We start from the raw sequence: 19840 nt of genomic DNA on the forward strand, positions 1-19840 counted from the left end.
GCATTGTAGAGGTCATCGGATACCGGATATAGCAGGGTTCCAATTGCTTTGAAAGTTCAATATAAGGGGCTCACAAGCACCCTAATGCAACATAGATTTCACATCTAGCAAAATTAGGTACATCCCGGGAGTGTCACTTCTTCCTAGTGATACTACCAGCTCACAATAACATTTATAATTTTCTCCATCCATTTTGATCCTTAGAATTGAGCACCATGCGCAATTTTATTATCATCGAACGGATAAGGATCGGAAGGGTGGAGGATGACTTTCATTCTAATGCATTCAAGGCTGCATTGGCTGAGTTCATCAGTACCTTAATTTTTGTGTTTGCTGGACAAGGGTCAACTATGGCCTATAACAAACTCACATCTAATGCACCAACATCCCCAGCTGGGCTGATTGCCGTGGCATTGGCACACGCGTTTGGCCTATTTGTGGGAGTTGCTGTCAGTGCCAACATCTCGGGAGGCCATGTCAATCCGGCCGTCACCTTTGGTGCCTTCATTGGTGGCAACATCTCTCTCCTCCGTGGCATTCTGTATTGGATTGCTCAACTCCTTGGCTCCACCGTCGCTTGCTTGCTTCTTAAGTATACCACTCATCACATGGTGAGTAGCTACTAGCTAGATATAAAATTAAGAAAAGTAACCTTATGATCCAAAAATGTCATAAATATAACCTAATTTAACAGCATATTTTTCTAATTAACAATATTGGAAACAAAATCTTGTGCAGACAGTCTCAGTATTCACTTTGTCCCCTGGGGTGACTGTATGGAACGCATTTGTCTTCGAGATTGTAATGACTTTTGCCCTAGTTTACACCGTATATGCAACAGCCATTGATCCAAAGAAAGGTGACGTGGGAGTCATTGCACCTCTAGCCATTGGCTTTGTACTTGGAGCTAACATTTTGGCTGGTGGAGCATTTGAAGGAGCAGCTTTGAACCCCGCCGTGCCTTTTGGACCGGCTTTGGTGAGCTGGAACTGGTACCACCACTGGGTTTACTGGGCTGGACCTTTGATCGGAGGCGGGCTTGCCGGGATTGTTTACGAGCTTATCTTCATGAGCCACGGCACTCATGAGCCCCTGCCCGGTGGAGAGTTTTAGAGGGAAATTACAAATAAATCGTTGCATCTACTATTAATTTATAATCTATATTTAATTTCTTCTTCTTAATTTTTAGTTCTGTTTTGTTTGGACTACGTTGGATTCGTTGTTACGAGCACTTCAATTTGCCTTTGTAAGTTGGTTTGCTGGTCGAGCGTATGAGGTATTGTTGTGTTGATTATCTCCTTAATCACTATTATTGTATGATTTATTTTATGGACATGAGTTCTTATGGTCTTATGCCAAAGATTTAACTACCTTGCTTTTATCGTTTTCTTAGCCTTTTGGTAGATAAAATATCCAAGTCAAACAAGGGTAGAAAGGTAGTTGATAGCAGATTGTGATAAATAATGTGTTGTGGAATTGCAGGAAGCCAGCAATACTTGCAGACTAGCTAGGGCCATGCACGGCCCCTAAACTACCCTGCTATTTCTTCCATTGTTTTGCCTTGTTCATGATCATGTTTCTCTGCTTCATGATGTCCCATAACTTCAGCTACTAGCTATACGTAATTGCAAACAAATAAGCAATGCCAAGGGAAACTCTTATTGACAAGGTTACTTCTGGCACTATATATATTAAACTCTGAGCAGCATTTGAGTTCTTGGCGTTAAATATATATATCAGCTTGTTTGAGCACACTCCATTAATTATAATCACTAGTTCAGATATCAATGTGGTATTTTTTAATTTTGAATCAGCAAGTGGGTGGCTGGAAAAAAAAAACTCCGTTCTTAGCAAAAGAAAAAAAGGATATGGAAAATTAAAGCCAAGATCTAAGAATTCAGGATACCTTCACAAACTGTCTTTCGCTGGCTGATCTGCAACTGAGTTTGTTTCTCTAGGAATATGAAGGAACCTAACCGATTGAAGAGCCTTAACAGAAGCTGAAGTGGAATTGAAAGGACTTAATACGATTTTCATATGTGTTTATATATGTGTGTGTGTGTTTGTGTGTGTGTGTGTGTGTGTGTGTGTGTGTGGAGGCCTATTCATTGATGATCTAAAATCCATGATATTTAGATAATTGAATTTCTTCTTTTTAGATCAAGAAACTTCAAACTAATAGTAGAAACTTGAGTATGTGTAAAAATAGTCCCAATCAAGGGGATTTAAAAACCCTCTGATAATAAAGTTAGTATCTTTACGAGAAAAGCAATAAATAACTTAAAATGACCTTAAATTCAAATAGTAAAGATGTTCTTGAGTTTTAAGATGGTTGATGTTATGAAATCTATATAAGTTTTATTTTAAGAGATGAAAAGTTCTAAGCTTTTACCTGGATAATTCATGGGATATTTATACTCTCTAAACCTTGTCGTTTTCAGAAAAGAAAAGGACTAGAAAGTCCCTTGCTTTTGATGACATTAATAGAAGATAAATATCTTTTATATATCATTAATGAGATAATAAATATGGTAAATCTCTTAAAAGATCTTTTGTACACCTATGAGTATAGAAAAATCATTATATTAGATATAAATGACTTATATAATTGTTCTAAATGGAGAGGCATGACGGTTTATAATTTAGGGGATCTTCTAGGATCAAGCATTTAGCATTAAAACCTAATAATGGTTGAATTCAAATGCTCTAAGTCTAGCTTGCTTGCTAGATTCATATTACCTTAGGCTTAGCTAATTATCAAACCAAAGTACTTTAAGCCTGACTTATTTGCCAGACTCACGTTACCTTAGACTTGGCTGACTACCAAACTCAAGTATTTTGAGGCTGACATGTTTGTCAGAATCAAGTTATCTTAGGCTTGACTGACAATAAAACCCAAGTTTTGTGTATTTATTAGATCTATATTACCTTAAACTTAGCTAATTGTTACCGATAAGAGAGGGAGTCGCTCGTTAGGTCATAACTTAAATATTACCAATGAATTTACCAAGAAACATAGTGAGGAATTATTATATCGGTAAAGTTTGTTACAAATTACCAACTGGATTTTGGTTATTGGTATTGTACAAAAAAAAAAGTTCAATGATAAAATTGAATTTTAAAAAAAAAATCATTGCTCCAATCTACAGTAATTTGTGAGAAAATAAACATTGATTTCACACACAATGAAAAAAAAACCACAAGCTTTAGTTTTTTTTAATTTAAAAATCTAAAAGTCTTCACATGAAATATATAATGATCTCTTTAATAATCTTAAATTTATTTATTTCATAAATTCTTATGATATTCTTGAATGGTAATTTTTATTGGATGACGCTATTTTCATTTCATAGTTCCATAGTTACAAACCTAATCCTCTTTATTTTTATTCTCCTTATAATCAAATTCCATGATATATCAACACCATAAAAGTCCATTAGAATTCTTTAATGAAATTGATTTACAATAAAATAAAAATAATTAATATGTTAATGATATTAAAATTCCATGATATATAATTATCCTTATTATTCCTATGTATAATATGTGTGCATTTGCCAATCAAAAGGTATTAAACACATTTTCGCCTCATTTTCAATTAGACAATCTTGCATAGATTGTGGGAATCCAAAACTATTTCTATAAAAGATTTCAGTACGTGTTACTAATTACTTCAAGACTTTATGGTGATACTAATTATATTCATTCCTATCATTTCAAGGCTTCATATAAATACTAATTTTATTCAAATTAATGTTTATAAAGGTTGTAAGAATTTATAAGAGATAAATTACAATAATTATCGAGGAGTTATGAAATTATAAGAATAGTCCAAAAATCTGAAAATTTGACCAAAACATTTTTTACATTAAAAAAAATATTATAAAAACTCCTTTATACCCAGAATGCCCATAATTACTAAATAAAAAAGATAGTTAAACTATGAACTTAAAAAAAAATAGAGAGGATATTAGAAAATAGGACATCGTTTTAAACAATATTAATATTCTTAATTAGTTTCTCTTTTGATGTTCTAAATTTCTCTAATTTTTTAAATATCTTAATTTGGCTAATGTCTTTTTATAAGTATTAATTAGGGCATTTTGGATACAATAGGGAGGTCATCTTAATTAAATCTGTAAACTCTTAATTAGTTTTTGTAATTTCATCATACTTTTGGGGGTTATTATAACTTAACCCTATATAAATAAGGATAATATTGATCCGAACAAAATTACTTACATTTAGCAAAGCAATTGTGTTATCAGAGTTTTCTCCTTCTCTTGTGAAAATGGATTTGCCAATGGATGCGAAAATATTTAAGTCCAAGGTAAATACATGTTCTATTGTTCATCTTTCGTTCAGAAAATTCATGTTTTCTCATTCATGTTTGTTGTTTGCTTATAGGTGACTCTACTAGTGCTAGCTGAGTCTGCAAATTGGTCAGGAATTGAAGAAACATTGAGGAGTAGCAGAGGTTTTATTTATTTATTTAAAAAAAAAACAATTTCATCTTCCTACTTTTATCATTTACATTTATCCTTCTTTTTAATCGTATAAAAGAGATATTAATGGCCTGATTTATATATTTTTTATTTGATTTTTATTTTGCTAGATTTGACCGTCAAGTCTATTAATCGAGAAACAGGTTTTATATCAATTGAAGGTAGAATTGACCCAAAGAAAGTGGTTGCAATGCTTCAAAAAGTAGAGAAAGATGTTTATTTTGTTAATATGGAGGTTGAAGATAATTCAGACAAAACGGACGTGGTCACGATGGAAAATAAAATAAAGGAAATTTGTGGGATCTCCGATGAAACATTGGGCTCTCCAACAACAAAATATACAACTGTGGAGAAATTCAAGGTGAACTAGCTTTTCTTAGGATGGTTAGATGTTATTTCTAAATATGTAATTATTAGCTTGTTATTTTGTTAATAATCCTCTCATAGGCATGGATTATATTTAATTTGGACCTTCAATGAATTCAATGATTTCTTAGATTGATCTACAATTGTGATAATGAAAATAAAATTAACACCTTGCATTTAAAAAAAAAATGTATTTTTTGTTCATCAATATTATTAAACTTGACTCGGTTTAACGGGTTAACTTAGTAACTTGTCAACTCAACTCTTAATGTAGATTAGATTTAATAAAAAAAAAAGATCAAACTAAAGTTGATCTAGTTGATTCTATAATTAACGGCGACCCGGTCAATCATGTCAAAATCTAATTTAATTTTTAAAAAAAAAATTAAAATGATGTTATTTTAAATAAAAAAACATATATGTATATATATATATATGTATTAAAATAAATTTGTTTTAAATTAATCCAAATTAATTCTCCACCAAGTTTTATAACTTTGTTGATTACAATATTGCTAGGTAGCATTAACATTAATATGGAAGCTGCATGACTTTGCAAAAGCCATTGATCCAAGACGATTCTCTAGCTCTATAATTACCCTCGACTTCCATTGTTCATTTTCAATTTTTGTTCGCAAAATTCATTCCTTTTCATTTTTACTCGTAGGCGACTCTAGCAGTGGCATCTAGCTCTCCAGATTGGTCTAAAATTGAAGAAACATTGAGGAGCTCAAGAGGTTTCGTTTCCGAACAAATCCATCTTACTTCTTTTACCATTTGCAACAACATTAATGTTCAACTCTTTTCCTCTTTTTTTCCCTCTTGTGAAGAGGAGATGTGACTATTTTTTCATTTTATGTATCTTTTGATAGATGTGACCGTCAAGTCCATTAACAAAGAAGAAGGCTCGATATCAATTGAAAGTAAAGTTGATCCAAAAGGAGTGGTCGAGATGCTTGAAGGGGTAGAGAAACATGTCTACATCGTTAATCTCGACGTTGAAAGTAAAATTGATCCAGAAATAAGGAGAATGCTCGAATCCTTGGATTCGGCACAGGAAAACCCTCCGAGTTAAACAGACTCGTCCGAGAGAAAAAGAAGGAGGTTATGTTTGATTAAGGAGGAGACAGAGACATAAACAAGTATAATTTCAGAATGGATTTATATTTTTTCAAAATAAAAAAACAAGTAAATATATATTCTTCTTGTCTCAATTGTCTTCATTTTATTTATCTCAAAATAATAACTAAGAATGCAAATATGGCTAAAATTCTATCCACAGGCCCAATTGGACATTGAAAAGGCAAACAGCACACACAGGATTTCATTGCAGAGCGAGTCCTTGAAAAAACAATGCAGAAATTTCAAATGTATCAAGTTTTTTTCATTTGTTTGTGGCGCTGGTTGGAACTGGTTTTCTGCTACTTGGAATGATAAGCTTCATTTCAATGCAATTGTTCAATAATGAATTGCTTTTTAGGACTGGAATCTGGGCTACAACCCGGCGGATAATATATTATCTGTCATATAGCAAGAAACATCATTTATTATTTTTTTAAGAAACTAAAGGTTAAAAAAAAGAAAAAATTAACAGGCCCACACACACACACACATTGGGCTACTTTGGCCATCGCGTTTAAGCTCTTTATTTTTTTATTTTTTTATTTTTTTATTTTTTTATTTTTTAATGTGGAGATTGTTTGAAGCTCTGGTACCTTGTCCCTTACTCGGTTGCATGGTCAATCTGGATTGCTAGGAACAACTTCATCTTCATCTTCAACAACATTTCTCCCGATTGGGAACAGATCTGGTATTTAGTTCTACATTGGGTAGCTGATAGTGCTAAGGTTGTTGATGAAAACTTCATCTATACGGGTAATGATTTAATTAACACGAAACTCTGAATGTATTCAGAATGTCTCCTAACAGGCTTCAAGCTAGAAGTTTTCTTTTGTAACTTTATTTGTATCTTGAGACTGTTTGATTGCCAGTAGATAACAGGTTTCAGTAAGCTCCTGGGAACGCGGCTGATCACGCCTTTGATTTTTTCTGCTTAAAATTACTTGTTTTATATTTTTCTGATAATCTGATGTGTTGTTATCAAAAATAAATTTTAAAAAATAAAAAATATATTATTTATATGTATTTTCAAGTAAAAAACAATCGCTACTGTAAAACCAAACAAGCACTTAGCATATCTCATTAATATTTTCATCAACAGAAGATGGTCAATATTTACTGTAAATCCTTTGATTATCCAATCAGTCCTACATATTATGACTTTATATTTTTGTTTTTTTATAAATAAAAAAGCAATGTTAAGCTTGCCTGATTACATAAAATAAAAGCTTGTCTTAAATATACCTTATTTTGAGAAGAAACTATAAATTATTCTTGGCAAAAGCAGTTGATCAAATTAACGAATTTTCTAATTTGCATCATTAGCAACTCGAAATTACACCTAGTTAATCAATTAACCACAGTTGACAAAATATCTAATAAAAAGAAAATGAAAAATACAAGTGACTCATGGAATTCGAAACTCTTGACCTCTCTCCTCTCGCAATGTATTGTTTTATCCACCAGCCTACACGAAAGCCACAATGGTTGGTGAACTGTCTGGTTTCTGCCTGGTGGATACAAATTGTCAACTGCACAGAAGCTAATAAATAATGACAAGGCCACGTTAGTTTTTTCTTCCAGCCAAGCCTGCAGTGCATAGTGCAGAGCACATAACCCTAGAGTATACAGCAGAGACACCTCAAATTCGCTGTATATGTCATAAGAATGGGACAAAGTAGTGAGTAGCTCACACATTCAAGAGCAAGAAGATTTTATTTATGTTGTACAGTCTGAATTTTATCTCGACTCGCATATTTGAAACTGTTTAGTGAACCTGTATCATAATTTAAATGTCAAACACAGTAATAAAACAATGACTTTTCTTCTCTTCCTCTCTCGTGGAGTTACCTTCGCGGTCGATGTCTCCAACGAGAGGGAAAAAAAAAAGAGAAGACAATCCAAGTGGGTTGCTTTGGTTGTTTGTAGACTGAAAAATGCCTTTACTATCGATTCAAGCAACCGAGCAAGAGAAAGGTAAACCTCAATCACCATTCCAGGGGAAAAAGCTCTTCGCACGTGAATATCACAAACTTTTCTCGTCAGCCCATGACGATGAATGCCATTCCAGTAGCATGGCTTTAATTTGTCGGAAAGGAAGAGGGACCCTAGCAATATATACGGGTGATTACTGTTGATAAAGATAGCGCAGGCCAAAAAAGGTTAATGAAAAATAGTCCATGGTCGCAGTTGCTGTGACAGTTTACTGTAGCAAAAGCATTACTGCACAAGGATGGTTTTGCAACTACAGTTTACACGAAAAGGTACGATTCAAATTTTTTTCAAAAAAAAAAAGCTGACACCCAGTGGACATTGCCTGAACTTGCACCCTTGCAAATGGGTCATTTCCCCTTTTCCTCTCTAAACTTTTTTGAACTCTTTTTATTTACAGAATCATTCCATGGACCCGCCAAATAATTTTGATCATTGGTTGACATTTAAACCAAATTTGAAAACTAGTAGTTTTATACAATCAACAAGCCTCTTCAAATGGAACCGACTGTTTGTTAGCATTGATCAGCCTCCAAATTTCGCCCTACGAGCGGCAAACAGCAGGGTTACATGGGGCTTTGGAGTGGATTATAACCCGAGCTCCTGAAGCAAGCCTGTTGAGAGGAGATCAGAATAATGTCAAAATGCGACAACAAAAGGATAAAATTTAGCAGAAACTTTTAAAGCAGATTGGAGTCAACACTTAACTTTCTTCGATCTTGATCACCCTCTCCTCCTCTCTGAAAGAATCGAGCTTCTTTGATTGTTTCTTACCTGGAACAGGCTCTGTGATTCTTTGACTGCCACCGTTTGATAAGCTATAATGTATTACTTGAGAGCCATCAGCCCCGTCAGAGGAGTTTCTAGGTTTATCAGAAACAGGTGATCGCAAAGATATGCCGTGCGGCTGCTTGCTTAGGGAGGCTTTTATTGATTGTGAGATGCATTTTGAGTGTCCAGAGGTTGACTCGCCATTGTCTTCAACTGAATCTGGCTGTTTACACATCCTGAAATTTAATGCATGTTTGTAATTAAGGTGGATTGATAAATAACAAGGAAAGAACGTAGAACTACTTCCTCTTTGAATAATACCTTTGCCCATAATAAAGCATAGAAGAATTTTTTATGTATTTTTATAAATTTTACTCCAATACTATCACATTTCAAAATAAATATAATTTTTTTCATGTTATTTTATTCCTATAGTATCAATCAGACAGACAGGGACAGAAAATTGTATCTTGTCTACCAAACCAAACACAAATTAGTCTTGTTCCTGGTGTCTCGTCTCATACTATCTGCTTTCTTGTTCCTCCCGTCCTGTGCATCATTCCAAAGCCCAACCATAATGACTCAATTGTGGCATGACCTTTTGTTGTGCAGACCAATTATAGCCTATAAAATTGTCTATGTGCTTTGCTCAGTAAAAGCTTTGAGCTTTTGAATACCAGCACTCTAGGATGACTTAAATACGATGGGACATCGCATGTGACCTCATTATTAACAACTAAAGTGCAGGGAAAGCAGTAAGGTTAAAGAGGGTGGGGTTACAAGTCTCACATAAGGGAAAATATTTTAGCTCCAACAAGTAAACACCATCATGTTATGTCCTTAACCACATTAAACTGAAACAATAGTAAGGAAATCCACTGGTTGACGTTGTGGATTCTCTTTACCAAGCCAAATGGCCAAACTGAAAACTCAAGGTTGATTCTTGGATGATGCCTCAAGAATACCTGGTTCAGAGCCTAAACCAGTCTAGTGAATTAACCTAATAAAACATTCAAATAACCAGTCATGAAAGTTGTCAATTTAGCCTGTCTCCAGTGGTGGCAAAAAGTCTGAAGTGTAACTATTCTTCAGAACACCTATCTGGTAAATTGCCAACTATCCGCAAACTGGTTAACAAGCCTAGTTGTTAAGTTAAATAACCCAATTCAAGTCATCATTCAACAAGCCAGCCCTTAGATTGTGCATGCTCTTATTGCAAAATATGTAGAAACGCCATGTATTAGCTTATTAGGTTTTAGTACTACAACAACTAGCTTGCATCCATAGATTCTTGAGGGAGGTGAAAGAAGCTAGCACATTTAAATGATAGGCGAAGGATTTAACACAAGAGAAGCAAGGGTTGAAGCAATGTTAACCTGTCTGCATTGTACGAAGAAGAACGCTTCAGACAAGCAAGCCCGTCTCCTCCCTCTAGCATTTTCATCTCGATCAGGCTCCCACTGAAATACTCCTTTTCTTCTAATCTGAGACCCGTCGCCCTTGGATTCTCTGACAAGCAATCAAGCTCTCCTAACATTACTGAAGTAGAGTACAACGGTGAGGGAAATTTTGAATGAGAAAATCTCGGCCTGTAGGTTGGAACCAGTCCAAAACTGTGATCTTTCACCGAAATTGACCCACAGGAGATCAATTGCATCAACATATTACTGGCCTTGAGTCTTGCATTGTTTGGCATTCGGATGTCTTCCTCTTCAATAATTCTAAAACTGTTGATTTTATTAACATCAGCTCTAATAAGAGACTCCAAAGTTTCAGTCTTCCCGCCCGATGATGATGGGCTAGAGGAAGACGGGGGAGGGGAAACTGAATTCTCACATATCTCAGAATTTTCCTTCACGCATGGAAGCCGATTTTGACAATCCTCTTTGCATTCCTGTTCCAGAGAAGCATCATCAGTCGAGACACCCCTTGTACAAGTTTCTCGGGATTTAGGTCTGCTTCCATTTTCCTCGGTCTGAGTCGAAGCATTTGCGAATCCATCACTCTTGCAAACCTTGTATTCTGTCAAGCTAAGAGAGCCATTCCACGTAGAATTCTTTCCAACAGTAGACTCTGGAGACACTCCAGAGGAGCCAGGATGTTGCAGTCTAGGGGAGATTTCATCTTCCTGAGAATGCTTTGTTTCTTTTCCATTCAAACTTGAAGCTGACGAGGAGTCATCTTGACTTCTAGAAGAAGCTGGTTGTGGCAATAGTTTCAGATTTTGCATTTTTATGGTTCCAACAGGAGCGAAATGATCTGTAGAGATTAAAAAGCTGTCAGGCCTTAAACCTATCCATGTCACAAAACAACAAGTAAACCATGAATCAAGCTGAATTTCATTCATAGCCCACCTGAATTAGATTCTTCAAAGAGTTCAGAACCTTTGAGAACATATTCATTTCCATGAGCAGGAAGAATTAAATCATCCTCACAGAGATCATGCCATACAAATCCATTCTTATAGCTTCTGCGATACATAACACAAACAAAAAAGAACAAATAAGCACAAGCAGAATAAACTAAAAGTAACCCCCAGTTTTTTCAGCAAAAAAGAAAGAATCTTTACCAAAGATTTTTCAATCCTTTCAGGATTTTCAAATCAAAACAGTCCAAGAAACTAAAAACAGGAGAAAGAAAGTAACTTTGACCTCTTAGAAGACCAAGAATACAAGGAAGCCATCCCTCTCCCTCTCAAAACATCAAGCCTCTCAATCACATCTGCAGCAACACATCAAATTACATTCATTCTCGAAACCAAAACCTAAAAAAGAAATCACCAAAAAATACCTCTAAGGTAGAGACCATCAGGTGAAGCAAGAGGGACTTCAATGAAATGAGGGTGCTCCAGCTGGCGATTTCTACAGAGGTAATAAACAACAGCAACTTTACGGTTCTGTTGTTGATACTTTGGTGACCTCTCTGTCCACACTTTTGCTCTCTCTGGACTCAGTTGCCTGTTGTACTTCTTCATTCTCGTCGTCTCCATTATCACATCAAAACCCTAACCAAGAAAATACTGAGACTTAAGGGCGTACAGGTCAAGGAGATCCAAAATCCTTATGGTATTGCTTTTGCTGTATGAAGAAGAACAAACGACAAGAAAAGGAAATGTGGTTTTGGATTCTTATTATCTGCTCATACTTTTTTTTCTCTTCTATTTTTTTGGCTGGTTCGATGGAGGCCGAGAAAGGAAGGCGTGGGAGAGGCGAAGGTAGTGGGTGAGCTCTGCCCGACCAAAGACTGGTTTTTGTTTTGTTTTGGTTTTTGTTTCTGCTTCTGCTCTTCCTCTTGCTTGCTTAGTTTTGTCCTCACGGTTTTATAAATTGAGTTAAATAGTTTATTTAGTTCTAAAAGTTAATTAATTAATCGTAAATCGTTAAATATTTAAAAGACTTGTCAAATTTACAGAGGGCAAAGGGGGAGAAGAGATAAGGAGAGGGAAGAGAAGAAAGGAAAAAAAGGCCAAGAGGAGGAGGAGGCAGAGAAGTGATGATCGGCTGAGTAGGGAGAAGTGAAGGTAAAGAGAAGGAAAGAAGAGACAAAGGCTTTTTTTATGATTTAATATTACAATATTACAATATTAATAAATTTAAATATGTAAAGAATATTTATATAATTTTTCAAATTAAAAATACTAAACAATTTCTTTCTTGAAACATAGGGACGAACTTGTACTATACCTTTTTTCATGCTCTGCCCCGTCTTTTCCGCCCCTTTAGAAGCTGCGTCAAAACAAAGTACAATGATTTAACGTAACTTGGTGAATACTATTTTTTAATATATTAAAATAAAATTTTTAATTTTTATATCACAATATCAAAATTATTAAAATATATATATATAAAAAACAACAACTTAATATTATTTTTAAAAAAATAATTTGAAAAGCTAATTAAATCATATAAGTAAATACTTCATAAACCATATTGCCCTGATATATTAAAAAACTTGGATTTTTTTTAATTCTTACCATTTTTTTATTTTTTTTCAATCTTTTCCTAAATTTATTTTAACAATCATTCGGATTATCTTTTAACTAATTAAATTATATCAAGATAACTTTCACAACGATTTAATTTTAAACTCATACTATGTAAGAAGTTAAATCGAGAGATTTTTTATGTCAATTTCATCTTCTTTTTTTTCAATGTCATTTTCAGATTTTTATTTTTTTTACTTATTATTCAGATTATCTTTTGACCAGCTAAGTCAATTAAATCACATTAACACAACTTTCATACAGTTTAATTTTAAATTTGAGGTAGGTAAAATATTAGGTTAAGAGGTTTTTTTTCCTATAAATTTTATTTCTTTTCTAATTTTATTTTTAGATTTTTTTTAAATGATAATTCAGTTTGTTTTTAAACTGATTATATTAAAATAATTTTTATAAAAATTAATTTAAAAATAGAAGCAGATAAAGAATAAGTAAAAAAATTTCAAATTAAAATATTGAATTAATTTAATAATAATACTAAATAATTCTCTACACCCAAGTGTTTTTTTGTTATATTTTTTTTAAAAAAAAAATAATCTGTTCCTCTGTATTAATTGTGACCAGTAGGGTTTCATAACGTCACTCCACAATCTTTAGTAGCTGTTACTGCTAGATTGTAGGCAGAAGATGAGAAATATAAAAAATGCTACTTTTACAATAAATACAGTTTAATACATTTTTTTTTTTATTGAAACACCTTTTCTTCTACTAGTGTATAAAATTTACTAGAAAGAACACCTTTTCTTCTTTCCATATAAATCAACTTTTTTTTCTTTTTTTAAAAAAATAATATATCCACGAATCATAACACGTGTACTTGATCATAAATTCTTGCCATGTCAGTTGATGTTGTCGTTTTTGTGACAACTGGTTTAAATAATTTATTAATGATGGACACATTTTCTTGCACCTGGGGGCATAAACTCCTTAGTCGTCGTCTCCTCGACACTGATTTCTTAAGATTTTTGAATTTTTTTAGTTTTAAATTAACTTTTTTTATATTTTTAAATTACTTTAATATAATAATATTAAAAATAAAATGAAAAACACTTTCAGAGTCGCAATCTCAAGCACTCCAACGTTAAAGAATAGGCACGGCAAGGCACAGGAGCAACCTTATAAGACATGATGAACGGCAGTGCCATGCATCCTCTTTTTTGTCCCTTGCTTGCTTGATCTCTCTTGCTTAATAAATATAGCTAGAGCCTAGAGGGGGCATCGTGTTGCTTTCATGCACATGCCATGACCACTTGTCGATGTTCTTAGCAAAATCAGATTCAAATCTTTTCTTTCCACCTTTCTCTCTCTTTTTGTAGGGATCGGATCCACATTGATCGCTCCGGTGATCAATCCCATCTCTACGCTGGAAAGTTGAAAAGAAGAAAGAAGAAAGTTGACAGGTATCAGCTAAAATTAATCACCTCGTTGCTTGAAACTTGCATCAATCCTGTATGTATAGATATTGACGCATATACTATATGATCATCGAATTTGCATGTAAGACAGACAGAGAGGGCACCCTTCCTCATAGGTGAACTGAGAAGTGCTTTCAATTTGATAGCCATAGCACTTCCCCCATCCGCCATTGATAACTATAGATCATGTCCTATCATGTCCTATAGATAATGTACAATTAATAATCTCTCGTCATTGTAGTAAAACCAAGATGGATTCCCATGTTGGTCCGGGATTTGACTAATCAAAAATAGACTGGTCTAAGTTAAAAAAATAAAAAGACTTGATTGATCCAATTAAAAATTCAGGTTAACTTATTGACCAGGTCAAAACTCTATCCTCTACTCTGATTCTCTTTATAAAAAAAAAGAAGTTTTTTTTTATTCAAAACAACATTATTTTGATTTTGAAAAAAAAAATTGAGTTGATCCTCCTAACTAATGACCGGAACAATCGATGTTTACAACTATATCTCCAACAAATTAATCCCTTATTTTGATTATAAAAAGGGACTTATAAAACAAAACAAAAAAAAACGAATCAGGATTCATTATACACAAAACTCAAGTTATAATGGATTGGAATAGTAAAACTATTATTTTTTTGTTGTCAACAAAACTGCGTAATCTTCGTCTTGAAGGTATATATAATGATCTTTTCATTAAAGTTCATTTGTCATTATCAATTAGGGACTAAACAATCTTCTTATTTTTTTAATATAATAAAATAACTTAATTATCCTTAAAAGTAAAAAATATTAAACTTACATCCAGAGACATTTTTATATTTTTCTTTTTAGTGTAGTAAAATGATTTCAATACCTTTAGAAGAAAAAAATTATTAATCTTGCTTTCAGGGCTTTTTGGTCATTTCATCTATGTTTTTGGGTTAGAATCAAGTTAGCTTAAGGGTATTTTAGTATTTTGATAAATATATAACAATATTAATAAGAAACTAGCTAGCACATGCGTTCACATGAAGCGCCTCCATGTTTTTCGAACGGTGTATAACACGTCGTCCAACGATGGAACATTGTTTCTCGTGACGACGATGAAACAATTTTTTTCGTGACAATGGTGGAATGCCATCTTCTGTGATGGCGTTGTAAGCATCACGTCCTTTCATATAGGGTAGCGCGTGTGGCGGTTGAGATAATGATTTGTCAATGACAGTCTCTTCTTTCTTCTTCTTCTTTTTCTCTCTCCCCCCCCCCCATGAAATTCGTGTCGGCCCTTCAAGATTTTAGAGTTTTCCTCTCATTCATTGATATTTTAACTTTAATCCTCATTTGTTTTATTTCTAATTTGTGTTCTTAGCCTTTTTTATCATATTTTAATTTGTTTTTGATTTCATCTTTAAGCCCATAATTGTGATTTGTTATTTTTTTTCAAATTTAATCCTCATTCTTTTGATTTTTTTTTTGTTTTGTGAATTTGATTTTTCTTTTCAATTTCACCATTCTGTTCAAAATTTCAAAGTTTTCATCTCAATTATTTTTTATTTTATATTTAGTCCTTATTCTCTTAATTAATTTTTTTAAAATGTTTTTTTTCTTTTCAATTTCGCCCTTCAATTCAAAATTATAAGTTATCATCTCATTTATATTTATTTCACATTTGATTCTCGTTATCTTAATTGCTAGTTTTTATCTTGAATCCTTTTGTATAATAGATTTTTTTTTAATTTCTTCTTTTGACTTTTGATTTATTGAGAATTGAGGTTTTTGGTTTTTTTAGATTGGGTGCTTTCAGCTTATTGACTTAGGTCATGAGTTTAATAAGTTAACACGGGTTGACATTTTATTTCTTTATTTTTTTTAATTTTATTTTTCAATGTTGTTTATTTTTAAAAAAATAAGCTTTATGGTTTTCTTTAGTTTCCTTTAAATCAAGTTATCTGAATCTTGCAACCTGGGTGACAAGTTTGGTCGATTAACCCGATCATTTTTGGAGTTATGTTTTTTATTATTTTTTTGGTTTGGTCATTCAAAATTGGGTTTTTTTTTTTAAATTAAGCTTTGTTATTTTCCCCCTATTTTCTTTCTATTAGGCTATCTCGTTCACATGATCCAGCTCGCGAGGTGTAGCGGCCTTACCTAGAGTTTGCATGTGTTTTATTTTTTTGGGCTTCTTTTTGTTGATTTTTTTTATTCAATTTCAGTCTTCTACATTTGGATTTTTAGGAATTGGCCATCGCTTTTTTATTCAATTTGCATTTTAAAACATTAGTCTGGCCTCATAACTTAAGTTACGAGTTTGACGTACTAACTCGAGACCCTTTGTTTTATTAATTTTTATTATTTTTATTTTTATTCTTTATGATTTGTTTTTTGACAAGCACTTTTTTTCTTTCTATTATTGTTATCACCTTTTTTTTTTAAGATTTAGTTTATTTAATGTCGTTACCTTTTCTATTATATAATTGAATGTACATGGATTTTTCCCCCGTAGCACTCGAACATCATTTTCTACATTATAGAAAAGTCAGCTCGGCCCGTGATAAAACGCAAGTAACCTAAGTCGTGTTAGAAAGGGTATGTTCTTGTCCCGGTGGCGTGACTCTTTTGTTCCGGTAACTACCAAATCTAACCAAACGACAACCTAAGCTTTAAAGTCCCATGTAACATCTACTCCGTGGATCGGCTGTCTGCAATACCTTTCAAGCAGATATGGCAGTGAGCATCTATGATTCCGGCTAATAATACAATCTCAGTCATATACTCGACTCAATAATAATAATAATAATAATAATAATCGAATAAAACGAATATTTTCAAGTCCTCCAAGTTTAAAGGCTAGAGAGATCATTATGGGATTTAAATTTAAATTCTGTGTTTTGAGAAACATAATTATGAGTTTTTGGTCAAAATTAATCATTGACTTTTCATGATGGGTCAAAATTAATCATTACTTACTTCATCTTGTTTTATTTTCAATGAAAGATAAACATAAAGGAAAAGGAGAAAAAAGAAAAAGAAAAAGGTATAGCCTGCCTTTGAAAATAAAACCAATTTTTAATACATCCCATTGCCATTTTGTCATATTGAATGATTTTGTTCCTTCTGAAAACCTACTTCTTTTACACATGCACATATTTATCTTGTGGTATAAAATAAGTCACATTAGCCCCTTTTTTCCTGAAAATGGAAGCCATTTTATTTAACATTGTGGAAATAAAGATATGGTTTAGTTAATTAACGAATCAATGAACAAGTTAACTAATATAATTGTCACATCATGTTGTGCTTTCGGTTATTGTATTTTGATTAAAGATAATTTTCCTTCTTTTGTCGGTTAACATCGTGATGGATGGGATAAACGAGTTGAAGGTATTTTATTTTAATGATACAAGTTATATATTTAGCTAGTTAATTTAAGTTAATTTAATTTTGTTTTTTATTATTTTTTTTATTGATTTTTTAAAAAAATTTATTGTTTAATATTAATTTAATTTAGATTTAAAGTTTATAATTTGATTCGATTTATTTTTTATAGGGCTATTTCAGTCTCATGATCTAGGTAATAGATTTAACATACTAATTTGATTCAATTTACTTTTTATATGATTATCTCGGTCTTATGATCCGGATAATAGATTTGATATACTAACTCAAGTTAACCCAGATCAATTCACTAAGCTGTCATCTTAATTTTTAAAACAATGTATCATTTTAATTTTTTTTAGTAAAATTATATTTTTATCAATTATATAAATTAGTTTTTGATTTATAAAATTAATTGCAATGTAATGAATTAACTCTTATATGATTTAAATTTTTTTTTTTTTTAAAAAAAAAACCTCGTTAACAATACCTAGCTATTATTTTTACATTAAAAAAAATTCAATCTAACTTTAGTAAGAGACATGTTAATAACATAACATTAACTAAACAATATATATAGGAATGCTCAGGGTACACCCTAAAATGATTTAAATATGGTTTCTAGATTTCAAATTAAATAAAATCAATTTAAAAGGATAGAAGTTTGAATCTGTTTCAGCTCAAATTTTGGAATTTTAAAAGGTGATTAAAAATAAATGCTTTGGCATTGGGAATAGGAGATTATTATATCCTGTTCTGTTTCTTAATAATCGAATACCTTATTTCTTAAAATAAGCAACAATTATTATAGTTGGTGTCCACATAGCATCATCTTTCGAGTGCTTGTCGCCTTACCTGCCTCCACGGCTGCTTCTGCTCCCTGTGAAATGGGTGGCTGTTGTCGCCATACCTGCCTCTGCAATCCCCTTGTTTGCTGCCTTTCCAAGCCTATACAGACATTGAATGAGAAGCTCCGGCATATCACAGATAAATTATAATTGAAACTGCTAATTGTAGGGCTTTACCCCGGAGGGAGCCCTTCCAGAAATTCTCGAGGGCACTGGGCCAAGCCCAGGCCCAAGAGGGGGTTTGGAAATAGTTTTCAACCAGCAATTGACGCGCCTCGGTTAGAACCTCACTAGCTGCGTCATTGCCCCAAGCGCAAAGATGAGTTTTTCGAGGAACACGGTTTCATTTTTATATTGCACCATTTGTTTCTCTACTTCTTGTCTTGTCGATGTGGGATATGACCACTGAGAGTTCAGGCTTGTAATCCAGCTTCCTTGATGATTTGGCGAAATAAGACTTGAGCTGGTCTTTTGATGGAAAGATTACACCGACGCTTCAGCATTGGGCAACTAAATTGCTTCCTTTTGCAGGAAGATTGCGATTGATTTCGGGGATACACGGTATTCAAAAACATAAAAAAAAATTAATTTTAAACAAAAAATTTCAAAATTTACCTATTTTAGAACGGAATACCAAATGATGCGATTCATCTTCTAGCTAGTGTTCAAAATTACTGGTGCTCTATTCTTCTTCTATCAGCAGTTCAAAATCACACAATGGTTTCACTAATTTGTGAAAGAAGAAATATTTGTGTAGTTCATTTCTGACGAACTTTTTTTGAACTTCCTTACAATCCTATCCACAATTATAGCCTCCATAAACGAAGAGGACTTAACCTTCAGCTGCTCATATGGATAGACAAAGACTACAGCGTCATTCAAGTCGGGATTGGAAAATCTGCAAGCGGCAATGTTTGAGAACAAGATTCAGCGGGAAGGTTTTAAACCAATTTCTTTAAGAAGGGTTAAGCAAGATCCTCTTCTCATGCAAGGCACTACCCTGATGCACACAAAACAACATCTCAGTGATTGCAGCAAATAGAAATTACCAGTAGAAGCAACCGTCTCCTTCTTTTGCTAACTCAATTTCCTCACCCATATTAAACTCCCCTCCTCTTTCACTTTGATAATTATCAAAACAAAACCAAAACACAGTAAATTAACACTCACTTTAAAACCAATCACAACATGAGCAAATAAAATAACTTATCTAACTAATAGAGTGATACTGACACCACGGATGTCGATTTTGAAAGCAGGAAACGAACAATGACTTTGAATTTAAACGTATATGCCCTGTAGCTGATCAGTGGCATTGTCTTATCCTGAGTAGTTTAGCCTGTGCATTGGACTGAGGCTTGAAGGAATGGGGTTAAAATCCTGAAATAGCAAACAAAGAATATGTGTATGAAGGGATTTGCTATGCAAGGTAGTATGAAGGGATTTGCTCCCGATTTTCTGA

At 33.1% G+C, this 19840-nt stretch overlaps 2 protein-coding genes, 1 long non-coding RNA gene and 1 other non-coding gene across 5 annotated transcripts; 1 reads left to right on the forward strand and 3 right to left on the reverse strand.

Annotated features, from left to right (window-relative positions):
* Positions 1-1370, forward strand: LOC133698842 (aquaporin TIP1-1-like). Its single transcript, XM_062121930.1, has 2 exons — positions 1-611; positions 739-1370. The coding sequence occupies exons 1-2, from the start codon at positions 216-218 to the stop codon at positions 1111-1113; spliced, it is 771 nt and encodes a 256-aa protein (XP_061977914.1). The 5' UTR covers positions 1-215; the 3' UTR covers positions 1114-1370.
* Positions 1371-8124: 6754 nt separating this feature from the next.
* On the reverse strand, positions 8125-12267 carry LOC133699835 (protein SOSEKI 3-like). 2 transcript variants are annotated; one of them, XM_062123321.1, is made up of 6 exons: positions 11544-12267; positions 11405-11474; positions 11108-11223; positions 10130-11012; positions 8690-8989; positions 8125-8596 (listed from the first exon to the last, which is right to left on the reverse strand). In XM_062123321.1, the coding sequence occupies exons 1-6, from the start codon at positions 11740-11742 to the stop codon at positions 8527-8529; spliced, it is 1638 nt and encodes a 545-aa protein (XP_061979305.1). In that variant the 5' UTR covers positions 11743-12267; the 3' UTR covers positions 8125-8526. The 2 variants fall into 2 exon arrangements, with proteins under 2 accessions (XP_061979305.1, XP_061979306.1); XM_062123322.1 differs by lacking the exon at positions 8125-8596 and having other exon boundaries at positions 8686-8989.
* A 5867-nt stretch (positions 12268-18134) lies between these two features.
* LOC133698341 (uncharacterized) lies at positions 18135-18684 on the reverse strand. Its single transcript, XR_009843095.1, has 2 exons — positions 18556-18684; positions 18135-18478 (listed from the first exon to the last, which is right to left on the reverse strand). It is a non-coding gene; the product is annotated as an uncharacterized LOC133698341 (long non-coding RNA).
* Positions 18548-18699, reverse strand: LOC133700282 (U4 spliceosomal RNA). Its single transcript, XR_009843379.1, has one exon. It is a non-coding gene; the product is annotated as a U4 spliceosomal RNA (small nuclear RNA).
* Positions 18700-19840: the final 1141 nt, after the last annotated feature.

This window comes from Populus nigra, chromosome 7, assembly GCF_951802175.1.
Source record: "Populus nigra chromosome 7, ddPopNigr1.1, whole genome shotgun sequence".
NCBI classification, from domain to species: domain Eukaryota; kingdom Viridiplantae; phylum Streptophyta; class Magnoliopsida; order Malpighiales; family Salicaceae; genus Populus; species Populus nigra.